Source organism: Vicia villosa, linkage group LG3 (genome assembly GCF_029867415.1).
Source record: "Vicia villosa cultivar HV-30 ecotype Madison, WI linkage group LG3, Vvil1.0, whole genome shotgun sequence".
NCBI lineage: Eukaryota > Viridiplantae > Streptophyta > Magnoliopsida > Fabales > Fabaceae > Vicia > Vicia villosa.
This window is the reverse complement of record NC_081182.1, coordinates 137,735,409-137,753,576: the sequence shown is the minus strand read 5'-3', so window position 1 is coordinate 137,753,576 and position 18,168 is coordinate 137,735,409. Positions and strand designations below refer to the sequence as shown.

Below are 18,168 nucleotides of genomic sequence, written 5' to 3'. Positions count from 1 at the left end.
AATTTATTCTGTTGAGGGTTTTATTGATGAAGGAAGGATCCTAGAGTTAACTCTATTGGGGAGTTTATCCTTATTGAAGGTTTGAATTGGAGGCTAACCCTTTCCTGGGGTTTTCACTATGCTGAGGAGGAATGATGGAGGCTGACCCTTTCCATGGGATTTTTGATTTATGAAGATACAATTATTTACCGACAAACCAAATAATTTATCTAAGTTCAAGTATTTTCCAATTAAATAGACTAATAGAAATTAATTCAACTATTAATTAAATCAACCAATTAATAATCATATTATATTAATTCTAATTCCATTATATTCTATTCCTAAAATGTGTGTCAATTCCCATCCCAAAACCAACATTTACTTATAAAGAATTTTTAAATAAAACACAATTTCTGTCGATTCGTAAAATATCACAATTTCAACAAAATAACAACACCACGTTATTCTACTAATTAAACTTAGCTACCACGTAAATTTTCATCAAATTTCGGACAACTAATTATACCGTTTAATTCGGCTATTTCGATCAAACGAGACTGTTTCATTTCCCACTCTAGCATACTACTGTTTCCAATTTAATTTGATTTCATGTTTCATTTCCAGTTTTAATACTAATATATTTTCATTCTTATAAGTATTATATATTTCTATTATATAATCATATTATATATTTCTAATATATATATTAAGTAACATATGAAAAGTGGAAGACAGAAGAAAACAAGTTTACAGAACACACTGCACGTTTAGTGGCATATAATAAGGAATATCTCATAATGAAAACAAATAACCACCTAGTGTATATATACTAATAAACAACAACAAAATTACATCCAAATCAATGAAAACAATTGCATCATCCAAAACATTGTTATTTTTTACACAAGTCAAAAGGATGCTAAATATCTACTTTTTTTTCTTGCCAGCAACTGTAACCTTTTTACCCTTCAATGTCCTGCAATTGCATCAAACCATTACAATCACAAAACAGAATAAAAGAAAACCAAAAACAAAATAATATAAAGGTGAAAACGAATATGGAGATAAGCACAGAAACAATAAAATGTATGTAAGAGAATCAGGTGATTCTGATATTATTCTCCATGTTTTTATTTTAATTAGCCATTTGATTTGTACTTATTTTAGTCCAATAAAAGTATCAAACCATATGAGACTGCAGCAATAAACATTTAAGTAGTTTCCCCATTACTTTAAATGGCACTATTAGCTCTAGGTTTTACGATCTAGAGATTCCTCTTCATCCTTCCTTATGCAACAAACAATATAACTTGCAACGACACACAAGGAGTGGTTAATATTTTATATCGATAGTATCAAACCATATGAGTATAGATGAGTTAGTTAGTGACAACTGTCTATTGTAATAGACAGGTATAAAGAAGAGAGTCAGTTAGTGAGAGCTGCCCGTTGTAACTGACAGCTATCCATTGTTAGTGCAGGATAAGAGAAAGATATAAAAGCTTCTCTTCATTTAATAGTAGCACAATACAGATTCACAATAATCAAATCAATAGCCTCCCTCCCTCCCTCCCACCCATTCTAATATCTAAAAACTTATTCGTGCAAACAGAGCCAAATGTTTTAGAAATTCAGGGCTAGAAAATATTGAAATAATCTATTCCAAATAACTTTGGTCATTGGTAAATGAAAGCATAAATGACAGTAATCTCCTACATTATTTGACCTTGAGAAAGAGTAAATGAAAGGAAAAAAAAGCATCAAGTACTAGTGAATCAACTTTGAAGAAAAATATTTCATTCCACTGGACTAACTCAAGATCGGAAGGAAACAATTGATTTTCCCTTCTCCCACATGTGCGCGCACTCTGTTGATGAAGCAGTGCATCATTAGGAAGACTTGGATTAGGAGAAAGCCGGACAACCACCACATATTGCTGAGAATCTGAGCCTCCAACTCGAGGAAACTGCATTAGAAATATGAAAATTCCATAGGCAATTGCATAGAGTATTGCAAAATTGATAGGGTTAGTAAATCTGAACACTGAGACTGCCAAAATCAAATATAAATTGTAAGCCACAAAAGAACAAAACGATACCTGTGCTTCTGCTATGATGATCGTCACCATTGTTCTTATATTTTTACAAAGTTCACCCCTCAAATGAGATTCTAGCATATCTTTGGATACAAGTACTTTCACGGCCTTCATATCTCCAGATGGCATCATAATTATATTTTGCAGTCCACTGGCTTCCGTAGCACGTATAAATATATCCTGACCAAGTTTGTTTTGGGGGATTATGTAATAATTTCTCTTGTGGATTGCGTCAATTGTAGAGTTACCACCATATGTTGGAGAAAAATGCATCCTATTAGATGTCACCAACCACCATAAAAATAGGGAAGCAGGTAATCATGTTAACACAAGGTAAAAAAAGTATTAAACAAACTATAATGACAGAATCCAATGCAGCTTAAATGAGAGAGGGTAAATAAAATTTACTCGATTTTGATGAACATGGCTAAGGTTGTTCCAGCTTGCATAAGCTTGAATGATCATATTAACATTAGAAACTGAAACATTTAAATTCAGATCTCGAGTTGATGTCAGACGTAATTGAGAATTGGCACCTGGGGCGTTGAGATCATATTGGTACCTAAGAGCAGTTGTAATTAGAAACTACAACTGAGAAATATAATTTTTAAACAAGCAGGCAAGCACAACATTTAAAAATTAAAAATTGCTCTGAAGTTATTGAAATAATAATATTCTTGTAGATTTCTAATTGGGAGGGGAATAATTTGGAAGAGAGGTAAAATCCCTTATTGGAATTTGGTCTGTTATTATAATAAAGAAGGAAGAACTCCGGCAATTGTAGATAAAAATATTGCAGAACTTCAAAGGTTTGCTCTTAAATCACACACTTGAGAACAAGATACTTCTCTTTCCCTACTGTTATTTATATACTATTGATAGTAAATATTGACTATACTTTTTACTGATTACACTAATATTTCTTTTCAAGGAATGACTACCAGTAGTAGGTTTTATGGTGCAATCTACTGTACATCAGAGATTCCATCTTTTTTAATGTTTTTCTTGCTTCTCAATATCTGATGTTCGACCAACTTGATTTTAACTTGATTGGGCAAATTCATAGAAACTTAAAAGCGAGTCAAGTGCTACCCCCGTTGCAGGATCTTATTTTAATTTTGATCTACCACTTACTCATAATTACCTAAGACCTATACCCTCATAAGTTTTCTTTTATCTGCTATGCAAGTAAAAATTGTTTCCACCTTTGGGCTTTCCCAATCAGCACAATAGTGCAAATCTTTCAAACTTAAAGGTCCACATTCACTACCCCAATCAATAATTTTACATAACTTCCAGTTCTTACAGCTTCAATATTCCCATATCTTAATGGCACAAAAGGATAGACTGGCCCAAAACCCTTTTCTAATCCACATCTTATTGCTTCAATAATCACAATTGTGTAAATCTTCCAAACATAAAGGTCCAACTTCACTACTCCAAACACCTTTTTCTAACTCAACTCCAATTTCATCAACCAAAGCAAATCGTTGTTTGCAACAACAAAAACTCCCAATCAAACACTTGAAGATTTTATAAAAGGCAACATGTAACAGGCGAATTCTATTATTTGTTAACAAGTAACAATTACCTTAAGAAGCCATCTACAGGCTCAACCAGAGGCTCACTGGCTTCATACTTATCATTGTATGATCAGGCAGCCAAGGAGAAACCAACAGTGCAATTCTGATACCCAGTTCGTCCATGCAAACTAAATGTTATTCCACTCAAAGATATATTGAACAAGGGAACCATCTGTAAATTTATCATTAAAAATACATTCAGTACAAAAGTACAAATGATCATACCAATTAGATTTCATTATAAGGATAATAGAAATCAATGAATAGTCAAGGATCACAGAACAATAGATAGGGTATAGCCTAGGATTTCATGTCTCCCATGGCCTAAAACTGAGAAGAATACAGAAGGACAGAATGGGCATAACTGGCATAGAAAGAGGACCCTATTTTGTACAAGAGGTTCGATAGGTGTACAGAGGCACTGTGCGCCCTTGTTACAATTGCTTTCGACCAATCCAGAATATGAACATATCAGTAGACAGTCCCCACTCATGAGACAACCGAACTTATCAAACCATTTATAAAACATACTCATACAAATAGAATACCTAAATCATATATAAAAACCATACAATACATACATTCATATTTCATTCAAAATCAATTCAAAAGCCATTCGAAGCGAAGTTGACATGAAACCAAGTCTCATTAACAGTTTTGTAACCAAATTGTTTTCAAACTTAACCTCCAACTTAATGTCTAACAATGATTAACTGCTAACAAATTTCAAAAACAGAATTTTCTAGTCCTAGCTAACTCTTAAACAAATCCAACTAACTAAGATACTAACAGTTTTGAAACACTAGCAGTTAAGCCAGGTACCGGGCCAAATTCAAGATACAAACATGCGACAAATTTGCTCATTCACATTAAACACTTAAGACAGACTTAGTATAACCATACCATATCCAAAACAATGACATTCATTCATCATACGAGACACGGCGTACTGTTACAGGAATTCCGTTCAGAAGCTTTCGCATACAAACAACAAAAAAAGAAATAGAATCGAAACAATTCAACACCCCTAACAAGTTTTAACATACAGCCCTGTACATAACCAACATAAAAAACATGGTTCATTTAACACTTCAACACAAATTCAGAGAAAGCGATTGAAGGGATTTTCGTATTGAAATTCTATAAACAATGCCAGATTAAATTCATACCTCTAATGCCGAAGAAGAACGATATAAACCCAGATGAAAGCGATTTCGTTTTACAGAAGAAGAAAATCGCAAATGTGGCTTAAATTAGGGTTTTTCGAATTCGCTGAAGGGATTTTCGTGAGAGAAGAAAAATAAAATTCGCAACTGTGGGTTCAATTAGGATTCTTTTAATTCAGAAGGTTTGTTCGTGGATTGAGAGAGTTTGTTTGTGGATTCAGTAGATTTTTGGTTTGGGAAAAGAAGAAGAACAATTGGGTTTTTTGTTTGGGAGAATGAAAGAACGATAGGGTTTTTAGTTTGTGAGAATCTATTTTTTAATTTCAATTTTAATCCTCCTAAGGCAGCGCTTTTCAGAAAGCGCTTTCTAATGTAGTCCTTTACCAACGCTATTTAAAAAGCGCTTTCTGAGGCAACACTTTTAGCAGCGTTTTTCAGAAGCGTTGTCTCAGTTAGGCCTTTTAGCAGCGCTTTTCTTCATTTTTCGTATATAGTTTCCGTGTTTTATGTTTTATTTTACTTATAGCAGCGCTTTTGTATAAAAGCGCTGTCTAAGGTGTGCTGTCTAAAAGTCTTTTTGGCGTAGTGTCTTATTGAGCAGAAATTGGTGGGTGAAAGCCCAGAATATAGGGTTGACCCTACTGGGGAGTTTGTTCTTATGGAACAGGAATTGATAGATGAAGACCCAGAATGTTGGGTTGACCCTACTGGGGAATTTATTCTGTTGAGGGTTTTATTGATGAAGGAAGGATCCTAGAGTTAACTCTATTGGGGAGTTTATCCTTATTGAAGGTTTGAATTGGAGGCTAACCCTTTCCTGGGGTTTTCACTATGCTGAGGAGGAATGATGGAGGCTGACCCTTTCCATGGGATTTTTGATTTATGAAGATACAATTATTTACCGACAAACCAAATAATTTATCTAAGTTCAAGTATTTTCCAATTAAATAGACTAATAGAAATTAATTCAACTATTAATTAAATCAACCAATTAATAATCATATTATATTAATTCTAATTCCATTATATTCTATTCCTAAAATGTGTGTCAATTCCCATCCCAAAACTAACATTTATTTATAAAGAATATTTAAATAAAACACAATTTCTGTCGATTCGTAAAATATCACAATTTCAACAAAATAACAACACCACGTTAATCTACTAATTAAACTTAGCTACCACGTAAATTTTCATCAAATTTCGGACAACTAATTATACCGTTTAATTCGGCTATTTCGATCAAACGAGACTGTTTCATTTCCCACTCTAGCATACTACTGTTTCCAATTTAATTTGATTTCATGTTTCATTTCCAGTTTTAATACTAATATATTTTCATTCTTATAAGTATTATATATTTCTATTATATAATCATATTATATATTTCTAATATATATATTAAGTAACATATGAAAAGTGGAAGACAGAAGAAAACAAGTTTACAGAACACACTGCACGTTTAGTGGCATATAATAAGGAATATCTCATAATGAAAACAAATAACCACCTAGTGTATAGCCTAAAACGAAAATGAGGTGACTTAGCACACACATTGTCGACCGTCAGCTAGCATTGCTGGACGTCACGGCTTAACACAGCCATAGTACTTCCCAACAGTATAAAAAAATAGATTTCCAGAAACAATTTCTTCTATTTCTTATTTAATTAGTAGCACAACATGAACAGAGACTCAATTGAATATTAAATTTAAACAGCAACACAACCAGTTTCAACACAACACAATGACAAATCTATACCCTAAATTCACATAAAATTCATCATATTCCCATTTAGGTAGTAAGAATTCCCCCCTTACCTTGAATTTTGAGTGCAGCTCTAAGAAGTTTCAATGGAAAAATTGAAGAAAAATGACACTTGAGAGCAACACTTTAGGTCTCTTTCTTCTCCTCTTCACAACCTTAACCCCCTTTCTCTATTTCTTCTTTCCTTTTCCTTGGCTCCCCTTTTTGCATCTATGCTTCTACTATTTCCAAATGACAAAATGAGACAACCATCACTTAGTCTCTATTTCATAATGGGCCTAATAAAATACACCCCTTAATACTTAAAGATACCATAATATAAGCCCAAATTAATTTCTACACTTAATATAAAAATAATACTTCCACTTAAATAGCATTAAAATAAAATTCGATTATTTTAATATACCGACTTATTATTCAATGTCTCATATTTCCGGTCTAATCTCAATTACTCGGAAAATTCGCAAAACGCCAAACATTAGCTCATTAATATTTCTAATACTAAAAATATTAAAATCTCCGATTAAATGTCGATCCGCTATCCCTAACTAATACCGACTAAATCCGACTTTAACTTAATAAATCCAAATACGCCTCTTAAAATAATACCGACCATCCAAATTCGACTAATATCAATATTTAAATTCTTTAATAATTTAATTAACCGATTAATTAAATTCGGGGCATTACAGCTATACTTGAGTACCTGCCCATTTCCCATGGTAGGAGAAACATCAGCAGAAGGGGTGATATTTAAATATTATAAAGGAAAGTATGATAATACATATAGCAAAGCTAAGATCATACACAATTCACCACTTCTCAATATAAGCAATTTGCATCACAACAATAATGTTAACTATCAACTATAACAATGTATTCAAGTTTACAAGTATGTCATTCAAGCACACAATAACATACACTTCATAATCATAACGGAAATTAATACAACTATCAACAATGGCAAAACATGTTTCATATATTCCACATATATACATATATCATTAATACATATATATTTGCATTCTCATCATATATGTTTCATTTACATATATTGAAGGGGGAGAAAAACACAAGAAAGGGGGGATTGAATTGTGTTCTTTATCAGTTAAAATTTCCTTTCTTTTCCTTAACGTCTTTTCTTTCACTTAATCATCTATTGGATTATGCTTTGATGTTGTGGAAGCATGAAGTGTAGAACTACATAACCAATACGATGTTCATTTAAAATTCTAACGGATATCAGAACTTCTGACGTGTTCAGTACTGTTCTACAGATTAAAGCTTGGAAGTTCTGAGTTAAAATGACATGTGCAGAAAGTAAAAGACACATTCATTTTTATCCTGGTTCACCTTCTAACTAAGGCTACCTCCAGTCCACCTTCTTTAGATGATTTGTCTCTCAACAAAGGTCTTAATCCACTATAATCAAATCATGATTACAACTGCACGATCCTCCGTCGTGACTAACAACCTGCACAACCAACTGCTATGACTAACAATCTGGACAATGACCCGTTCAGTGATCTCCGTGAGAAATAACGTCCATTGACTCAGGAACCTTGCACAGTCTACCCACTGTGACTAACCCTGCATAACCAACCTATTGTGACTAACCCCACACAAAAAACCACTGTGACTAACTTCTGATAATGAACCGTTCAGGGATCCCAACAGGATATACCGTTCATCTATCTTCTGGAGATTACATATGTGCTTTTTAGTTAAGCAGATGGTCTCCTATTCTCAATACATATGTTTACGATTCACTGACTAGAAGCCACTTCTGGAGCCTAAACAATATATCAGAAGTTTCCTAAGTTATAACACACTCCGAGCAACAAATCTATGTGTTTCTCAATTAATTACAAGAATAATACATAATCTTGTAGTCTTCTATTCTTGAACTTCTGGATGAGATCTTCTTCATCTTCTGATAAGCATATTAAGAGACAACGCTCTTGTGTTGAAGGCTTCTTGTCATGATCTTCATCTTCAAATCCTCTTAAGCTAATTTAGAGCAACAACTCTATTGTTGATTGCTTCTGATTTGATCTGCACTTCTTCTTTCTCCTAAGCAGATTTAGAGCAGCAACTCTATGTTGGTTGGTTACTTCTATCTTGATCTTCATCTTCTTCTTCAATACTGATCATTAAGCTGATAACAGCTAATAACACATTGATTAACATCAGTAAACATGAAACACTCTACGAGAAACAACTCAGTGTATTCAGTTCCCTCTGCTTTTCAACATGATCAATTAATGCTTGATCAAGTATTCTTGGATGTCTTCATCTTCTCCAATGGAGCATTCTGCAAGGCATGCAGGTTCAGCTTCTTCATCCTTTGAGAGTTTCTTCATGGTAGGCATAAGATGTATATTTCCACATTTAATCATCATACACATAGTGTATGTGTCCTTTTAATGGAGCAATTGATTTAGCTTGTCATCTTTCACGTTCATGCTCTCGATTTCAATCTTTCATCACATAGGCATGTGTTTAGTGTATAACAACACTGTTGATTGATCACATACATAGTATGAGTTGCCTCTTGTGTATCTTCTGATGCATGTCTTCATATTTCTTAAGTTTGATGTACATGCTTCAGCTGCTTCATCTACAGATTCACAGATGCATTCTGTAGATTTTTCTCTTCTTCTTTTGTGCAGAATATATCTTTGGTTGCACACTTTCTTCTTATCTCCAAGGATGATCCTCACTGGATATTTTCTTTTTCTCTCCGGATCCATTCAAGGGAAGAATGATCACTCACTCTCCATTCTAGATATATTGATTCCTCACTCTGTGTAGGATGGATGGATTCCATACACGATGGTCACTCCATGCTCTTCAAGTTTGATGATTTGTTCTATTTATAGCTTGATGAGTGTTACCGTTAGAATCTAGCCGTTGAGGTTTGAGTTAATATTTCTTTGAAAACTTTGTCTCGTATGATCTTTTAGTGACAAGTGTTGCTCTTTACAGAACCTTATCTTCAGCATGATGATTACAGTTGATGGCGTGCTTCTTTAGTTAAGCTTGTCTTTCCAACTCGCTGCATGTGGCTTATTTCTTCTTTTGGGCTTGGGAGTTGATCCATTTAATGTTGCAATCGTTTTTCTTATGATGATGTTTCTAACGGCTCTCCCTTAGATTCTAAGCTCTTTATATTTTACTCAATTTATATGTTGAGCTGTAGATTCTTCATTGGCGTGACTTTTGTTGATGTTTGTATTTTATATGTCACTGTATCGTAGTCTTCAGAACTTGTAGCTTCAGAACTTCTGATCTTCATACTTGTGTGATCTTCTGATGTTTGTAAAGCTTCTTGAATAAGCTTGTTTTCCATCTTGCTTGTTTGCTTCTTGATCTGCTGTTTTTGGCAGTTGATGTGTTCTGCTTCTTGTGTAAGTATATTTTGTTGTTAGAAAAGACAAAACTTACCTAGTATTTACACTATCATGGATGATGTAGATGTTTTCTGAAAAGTGTAACTAATAGCTACCCACCCTTTCATTGCATCATAAACCAAATTTATGTCTCAATCATTTAGTTTGTAGTTTGTGAGTCCTAATATGCAATGCTTAAGAGGATTTGTCGGTTGATGTTTGAATTTACATACATTGTGATTAGAAAATGGTCAGAAAACAACAAGAACATGGTCAAAAATTACTACCTTATCAAATAAGAATAATTGGTGATCTTTTCCCCCCTTTTTTGGGGGGTGTAGTCTTGAATTATACGGTAAATATTTTGTGCACGACTTTGAAATATGATAGTAGTCCAGGTTATGTTCACTTATTGTGTCTGATAAAAGGTTTTTTGGGTGTAATATTATTATTCAAGTGTTAAAACTTGTGTAATTTGGTATAGATTTGGTAATATCAAATTTGGTAATTGGACAATGCTAGAAAAAACGTATCATAGAATTGTAAAATATTAATGTTTCTCTTCATCCCTTGAAACTACTTTTCCAATTTTAGAAAATGTGAACAAATTCTAAGAATGAAGAAAAAGCAACACAAATGAATAAATAAACCATGCAATTGGAATCTGCATAGTTACCAACACTATAGACAAAACCATGGATCTTTCTACCAAAGCCATGACAATAGGCACTGAAAGAGATCCTTGTCCTAGGTTTTTTTTATTGGTATTTGTGTTTTTGTTAGTTTTTTGTGTTGCTATTTGTGTTTTTGCAGTAGCTATTTTGCTATGTCTTTTTTAATTTTTGAATTCTAGTGATCAATGTGTAGGATTCTATTACTGTTTTTACTTACAAAATGAATGTTATTCTCCCATGTGCTCATAACAGAACCTTTATTTCAAGAAATGAACATTAGTATAGTCGACACTTCAATTAAGCGTAAAAGAAATGTAGAAGAAATGGAAGAGCTTGAGGAAACAACATTAATTGTTGTTGGTGTTGTTACTACGCTATTAGGAGTAATGGTTGGTATCATGACAAATATTTTGTTAAGGAACCAACTCGTAATTAGGAATTGGAAAGGCGTAATTTTCTTAACCGTCTATACAAAGGAACATAAATTGATTTCATGGAGCAATTAAGAGTTAGTAAAGGAGCATTTTTTAAACTTTGTAGAATTTTAGAAGAAAAAGGGCAATTGGTAAAGATAAGAAATGTCCCAACAACTGAAGTTGTGGTAATGTTTTTATATATCTTTGATCACAATCTAAAATATAGATTCATACACTTTAACTGCTGTAGATCGAAAGAAACAGTGAGTATACAATTCAATAATGTCCTTAGAGCTGTTATGAAAGTAAGCCGAGTTTATTTGAAGTTTCATGACTATAATCTGGATGGCCTTGAAGAAAATAAATGGAAATGGTTTGAGGTAAGTTTGAAATTTATTTAAAAGCTTCTAACCCTTTTTAGGTATCTATAGTTGTAGTAATTTTTTTTAATTGTTTTTAGAATTCAATTGGAGCACTTGATGGGACACATATTCCAGTAACAGTTGCTGCATAAGATAGGCCTAGATACCGTAATAGAAAGGGTGGCATATCTACAAATGAGTTAGGAGTCTGTGGTCCAGATTTAAGGTCCATCCATGTGTTACCGGGGTGGGAAGGGTCTGCATAAGATTCTCGGGTATTGTGAGATGCTTTACGTCGTCAAAATTGTCTTCAATAGATTGACATTTATTTAGTGGATCAAATGTAACTATATGGTTTTTTTCTTTATTTTGAATAAAAAAATCATTGTAGGGAAATACTTTCTTGTGGATGCGGGATATACAAATGGCCTTGGATTTTTAGCGCCATATAGAGGGACTAGATATCATCTTAAAGAGTGGGTTGGAAACACTCCTCAAAATTACAAGGAATTGTTTAATCTCCGCCATTCAAGTGCAAGGAATGTAATTGAAAGGTCATTTGGACTATTTAAGAAAATATAGAGTATATTAAGAACTCCTTCTTTTTTTTATATAAAAACACAAATTAGAATGATTAATGCTTGTTTCATGTTGCACAATTTCATAATAGATGAAAAACAAAGTGATCAATTTTTAGAGGCTTAAGACTTGGATCTTTTATCTATTGTTGATGAAGAGTTAACCAACCATTAAACAGAAAGAGGAACAACTAATGGTATGGATGAAGTCGCAAGTGTTCAAGTGACTGAAGAGTGGACAACATTTCGTGACACATATGCGATGAAAATGTTAGTTGAATATCAATAGAGAATAAATATTTCTCATGCTTAGTGGATTTTAGATTGATTTCCTTTTTATTTGTTATAGACATTTATTAGGATTTGTTAGTTTGTATTTTTCATTTTGCTGCTTTTGTTTTCTAAGGAATGTCTTGTTGATTTAAAATTTGATTGACATCTTATTGTATGGCTACTTTTGATTGCTAATGAATGTCTTATATATTGTGTGGATATTTTTTTATTGATATCTTATTAATATATTTGTGTTTCTTTATTATTGAGATTTGATTGTTATCATGTGTGTTTAGTTGATTTCAAGAAATGGATTCTAGTTTAGCCAATTCAAGAAATTTGAGCCGCAAGTCATTGGGAAAAAGAAAGATAGATAGATGAAAGAAATGTTGAGAATAAGAAAGATGATGTAAGAGGTTACTTCACATGGAATTTGGACATGGAACGTGTTTTAGCTGAAGCACTTAAATATGAAAGAAGTTTGGGCCGCTAAATTGACGGAGCTTAGAAAACATTACCATACAACATTGTTGCTGATGTTTTGTCCACACGCTTTAATGTTCAGGTTACAGGGGAGAACATTAAAAACCACATCAAACTTTAGCAAGGATGGTATGGGATAATTAGTGATATTCTCAGTCAAAGTGGGTTTGGTTGGGATGGAACAAAATACATGATCAATGTTGAAGATGTAAATGCATGGAATGAATATGTCAAAGTATTTATTTTTACCTACTGCTATATTAATTTTCTAATGTTTGACTGGGATAAGTGTAATTGTAATTTATGACAAAGCTGGTTTAATTCTTATGTCTCAGTTACAGCTTCAAGCCTTACCCATTTTGTTTGAATCCTTTTTTTAGTCATTAATTTGTGTCTTAATTTAATTTGTCAGGGATCACGAAGTTCAGCAAGGTCTGAGTTATATGATTTTACTTCGGTGTTATTTTATGGTGTGAATATGTGATGTCATAAACTAGCTTAGGTTTTGAGTTTTTGAATTTGTGAATTGATTTTGGTTAATTTCAGTTGTGCAATTGGAATTAAGTTTGAATTTAGAAACGTTTCATTAGTAGAAAAGAATTGCATATGATTTTTCTTCAGTATCAGTTTTTGGTTGTGAATTTGTGATGCTATTAACTTGCTATGGTTTTGAATTTGTGATCTGAATTTGCTTATTTCAACTGTGGCATTGAAATCAGTTTCAAATTTAGAAACATTTTATTAGTAGGAAAGCTTTGCTCTGATTTTTCTTGAGTTTTATATATTTTTTTTGTTTTGAATTTGTGATATTATAAGATAGCCTGTGTTTTGAATTTGTGATCTGAATTTACTTCGTTTCAGCTGTAGCATTGGATCAATTTTAAATTTAGAAATATTTTCTAGTAGGAATATTTCGCTCTGTGACTGTGTGTACTGTTTTGGTTCACTTTCTTTTTTCGTTAATTGTTATTTCCTTCAGCATCATGCTTTATTGTGATATTATGAGCTAGCTATAAGTTAATTTTTATAGGCTTTAACTAGAAGTTTCAAAGTTTGCTCTGTGAATGTGTGCTCTGTGACTGTGTGTACAGTTTAAAAGTTTTCTATAGAGCACAAATTTTTATAGGCTTTAACTAGAAGTTTTGGTGATGTTGTTTATTTAATTTGTTAGAAGATATGGCATGATTGTTTTAGTTGTCCGCACTCATATTTCAAGCTATTGACAATATTGTTTTATTTTGTTTTTAAGTCATATGAATAAGCCAAAAGATTTCGATTTAAGGTTATTCCAAATTGGAATGACATTGTAGACATATGTGCCAAAAATAGGGCTAATGGAGCTAAGTAGAACATGCATTTGATGCAGATGATGTCACGAGCAAAGAGGTAGTTGTAGATGAAGAAGGGTCCATTGTGCATATTAATTTAGAGGAACGAAGTTTTGCAACAAAGAAAAAAGTGAAATATACTCGTGCTTATAAGGATAGAGACAAAGAAAGGATGATAAGCTCTATTAGAGAAGTGGCTGAGTCATTGAAAGATTTTGTGAAAGTTAGTAAAAAAATTATGGAAGGAAATGCTCGAGAAATGGTGCAAGAAGTGTTGAATGAAATGGAGATGATTGTTGATTGTGATGACACTTTACACTATGGAGCAATAAATTGGCTGACTGAAAATCCGAATAAAATAACGATTCTCAAAGCTCTTCCATTGTGGGTGAAGAAAAAGTTTCTATTGGCTTCCATGCCTTGAGACCAAGGTAATTTTTTATGCCTTGATTTTTATTTTAGTTGCTAATATATCAAAAATAAGATAGAATTTTGCTAACTTTGTATTTTTTTTATAGGGAAACAATTAAAGGATGAAAGTTTTAGTTGGACTCTCTTATACAAGTGTATTTGACATTTGTTATGAAATTACTATATTAGTAGTTTATATTTTAAAGTCTAGTATGATAAGATTTATAATATATTGTTTATGTTTTTGTATGACATTCTCGTGATAAACATTCTGGTGATATGTAATGGGTTGTTAATTAACTAATTTTTATTTCTTAAAAATTAAATTTTCATATTTCAAAATTTTAAAGTAGTGATCAAGTTCAATTTATATATATGCACACAATGAAATAATTGAAAGAATATCAAGTTACAAATAATGAGAATGGTTTGGTGTGTATCTCTTTATATTAATATGAGAAGTTTTAGGATTATTCGTATCTTTATGATTATGTTTAGACATTTTAGGTTATCAAACTCCAGTGTATGTTTTGATTAGAAGACAGAGATTTCTAGAATGACCGATTTAATGTGAATTTTCAAAGAATAATTACTCTATATTGTTATTTACGTATTGTAAGTATTTGAGGATCCAACAAAATTAACACAAGATGATTTGTATGATTTGCGACTCCGTTGGGCAAAATGTTTTTTTGAGTTATATAAAGATTAAGCATTATTTGGTGAGTCATATATATATATATATATATATATATATATATATATATATATATATATATATATATATATATATAGGGAAATGCTAACAAGTGCCCCAGGGGCACTCTTTAATAGCTTTAAAAAGTAAGTTTTTCTTGGAAATATGCGTAATTAATGCATCGAAAATTGAAATGGTGAACTTTTGAAAAAATATTTTCTTTATTTAGAATGCTTAAAGAGTGCCCCTGGGGCACTCGTTAGCATGACCCATATATATATATATATATATATATATATATGATTTGAGGTTGGTATTTCAAGTGTGGGAAATAACTTATAAATGGTTCATTTTGAAGAATATATGTGTATCATAGCTATTTGGTGCAATGAAATTATCCTTCATTTGTTAGAAAAATATGAAAATAGTGACCTAAATGTGGTCTGTGTGCTGTGGGAAAAATGTGCAAAATAGCGACCTAACTTTAGTCTGCGTGGTATTTGAAAGTTATATGGAAAATTAGGTTAAAAAAACAGCTATTATATGTTTAAAAGCAAAAAACATATTACATCGGGAAAAAATGAAAACCGATGTAAGAACTTATCTATTACATCGGGTAAAGTGGAAAACAGATGTAAAAACTATCTATTACATCGGGCGGACAGAAAAACAGATGTAAAATATGGCGTATGTTAATTTTTCACATCGGGCAAATGTCTATGACTTATTACATCGCCTGGCTTTACATTGGGCTCAGGCCCGACGTAAAAAGTACTTTTTGGTCGATGTAAAAAGTACTTTCTACACTAGTGTAAGTTTTTTCATATTTAGACTTTTATAATATAAAGAACAAAATTATTTGAGTTATTCATATGTTTTATTTTTTTATATTTATGCTTTTCAAAATGAAAAAACAAAGGCTTCCAATATTTAACTTTATTTGTATTCATAATGAGTTTGTATATTTGTTTTGTTGTTAAATATAATGGATTTGTATACATGAATGAGATTTTTCCTATAAACATTAAAAACATATTTTTTTAACATTTTAAACTTGATTTTTTTCATAAATTAATTTAAAATTGCGTAAATTAATTTTAACATTTTAAACATATTTGTATACATGAATGAGATTAATTTTAAATTGTTTTTTTAACATTTTAAAAATGCATAAATTAATTTTAACATTTTAAACCTAAATTAATTTTAACATTTTAAACATATTTTTTAACATTTTAAACCTAAATTAATTTTAACATTTTAAACATATTTGTATGCATGAATGAGATTAAATTTAAAATTGTTTTTTTAACATTATAAAATTGCATAAATTAATTTTAACATTTTAAACATTAATTAATTTTAACATTTTAAGCATATTTGTTTACATGAATGAGATTAAATTTAAAATTGTTTTTTTCATAAATTAATTGAATTACATTACTTTATCCAAAAAAAAAAAAAATTGAAAATGAAACAATTCAAATACTTCATCCAATCAATAAATTTTAAAAATGAAGAAAATCATAAAATTTCAAAATTCTTTAAATTTTAAATTAACTCATCCAAATACGCTCTTAGACTTTTTCAAACAAAGTAATTATGGAAATTTCATGCAATTAAAAAGTTGAGACACTATTAGTCTTCCACAATGAAAATATTGAATATTTTGGAAAATTAATACGCGCTGCAATTACTCAACTTAAAAGCAAAATGAGACTCAGTCAAATGTATGTGCAGTTTTGCCTTTAAACTTCTACCAAACTTAAAATGTATGAGCATTTTAAATGAATTTTTGTTTTGCCAAATCTATGCTATCATCATATTCGTATTTAAGAAATTCAATAATTCCATGTGTTCAGTTTCACGTGTAGTTTGCCTTTAAACTTCTACCGCCCTTAAAATCATTGTTAATGTCAAAAAATGAAATCATTGAATATTTTTGGTGGATTTCAACATGGTAAAAAAATTATTTTGTATCAGAAGAAGTATTTACAATGCATATAAATTTGGAATTTGAGTTCAGTTATGGTGTAAATGAGAACTATATATTGAAATCTATATATGGAAGTAGATATAAGTACAGTTATATCGCTATTAGTTTTAAGAGATGATTGGTGTTCGTTAAGAATCTCACATCGAATAATATAGTTATATCGCTATGTATCATCGACTTTAGTTTTAAGAGATGATTGGTGTTCGTTAAGAATCTCACATCGAATAATATATTGTCTGAACATCTATTTATAAGGGAGGTAATTCTCACCTGACAAACCAATTTTGTAGAAATTAGTTAAACTTAAAACCACATTTTTTAATATAATATCAAAATAGAAATTAGTTAAACTTAAAACCACATTTTTTAATATAATATCAAAATCAGGTTGAAGATCTGATCCATCACCTACTATCAAATTTCTCCACTCTCCATTTATTTTCACAAGTCACTCTTATAGAAATGACTAGCCTAAAGCCACTTTTAAAATTTTACTTATGTCTATGTACTAGTATTTGTATCGTATCTAATGTTTTTGTTTGTGACGGTGCTTCAAAGCAATCAATATTCATTTCAATGAAACAATCCAATGAAATTTATTTGCATCGATGAATTAAAGAGTAAATTAAAGAGTCAACACAGTTCATAATGTTAGAATTATATTCTAATATGAGCTGTTTCACGTGTAGTTAGCCTCTAAACTTCTTTCAAACTTCAAATTGTATTACTTCGTTAATTTTAAATGAAATTTTGTTTTGCCAAATCTATGCTATCATCAGATTTCAAAATTTCAATAATTTGTTAAATTTCAATTGCATTTAGGGTTAAACTACTGTCCACATACTTTTATCACATATTTCAAAATTCTAAGTCTTCCTCGAAGTCGTCTTGTCTTGTTTGAAGCTATTTGTTTTTTCAAGTTTTCCTATATGCCATCATCTTCTATAATCACACTTGCATCTTTCA

General features: G+C 31.3%; 1 protein-coding gene across 1 annotated transcript; it reads right to left on the bottom strand.

Moving 5' to 3' along the window:
* Positions 1–943: 943 nt before the first annotated feature.
* Positions 944–2,350, bottom strand: LOC131659039 (uncharacterized). The gene is made up of 3 exons (XM_058928282.1): positions 2,081–2,350; positions 1,751–1,948; positions 944–958 (listed from the first exon to the last, which is right to left on the bottom strand). The coding sequence occupies exons 1-3, from the start codon at positions 2,348–2,350 to the stop codon at positions 944–946; spliced, it is 483 nt and encodes a 160-aa protein (XP_058784265.1).
* Between the last annotated feature and the right edge of the window lie 15,818 nt (positions 2,351–18,168).

What these genes read in the sequence shown, in the direction of transcription:
- LOC131659039 (XM_058928282.1), bottom strand. Translation starts at nt 2,350, where the DNA reads ATGCATTTTTCTCCAACATATGGTGGTAACTCTACAATTGACGCAATC. An exon ending in TCATCATAGCAGAAGCACAG is followed by an intron (nt 1,949 to 2,080) that starts GTATCGTTTTGT and finishes TTTCTAATGCAG; the next exon opens with TTTCCTCGAGTTGGAGGCTC.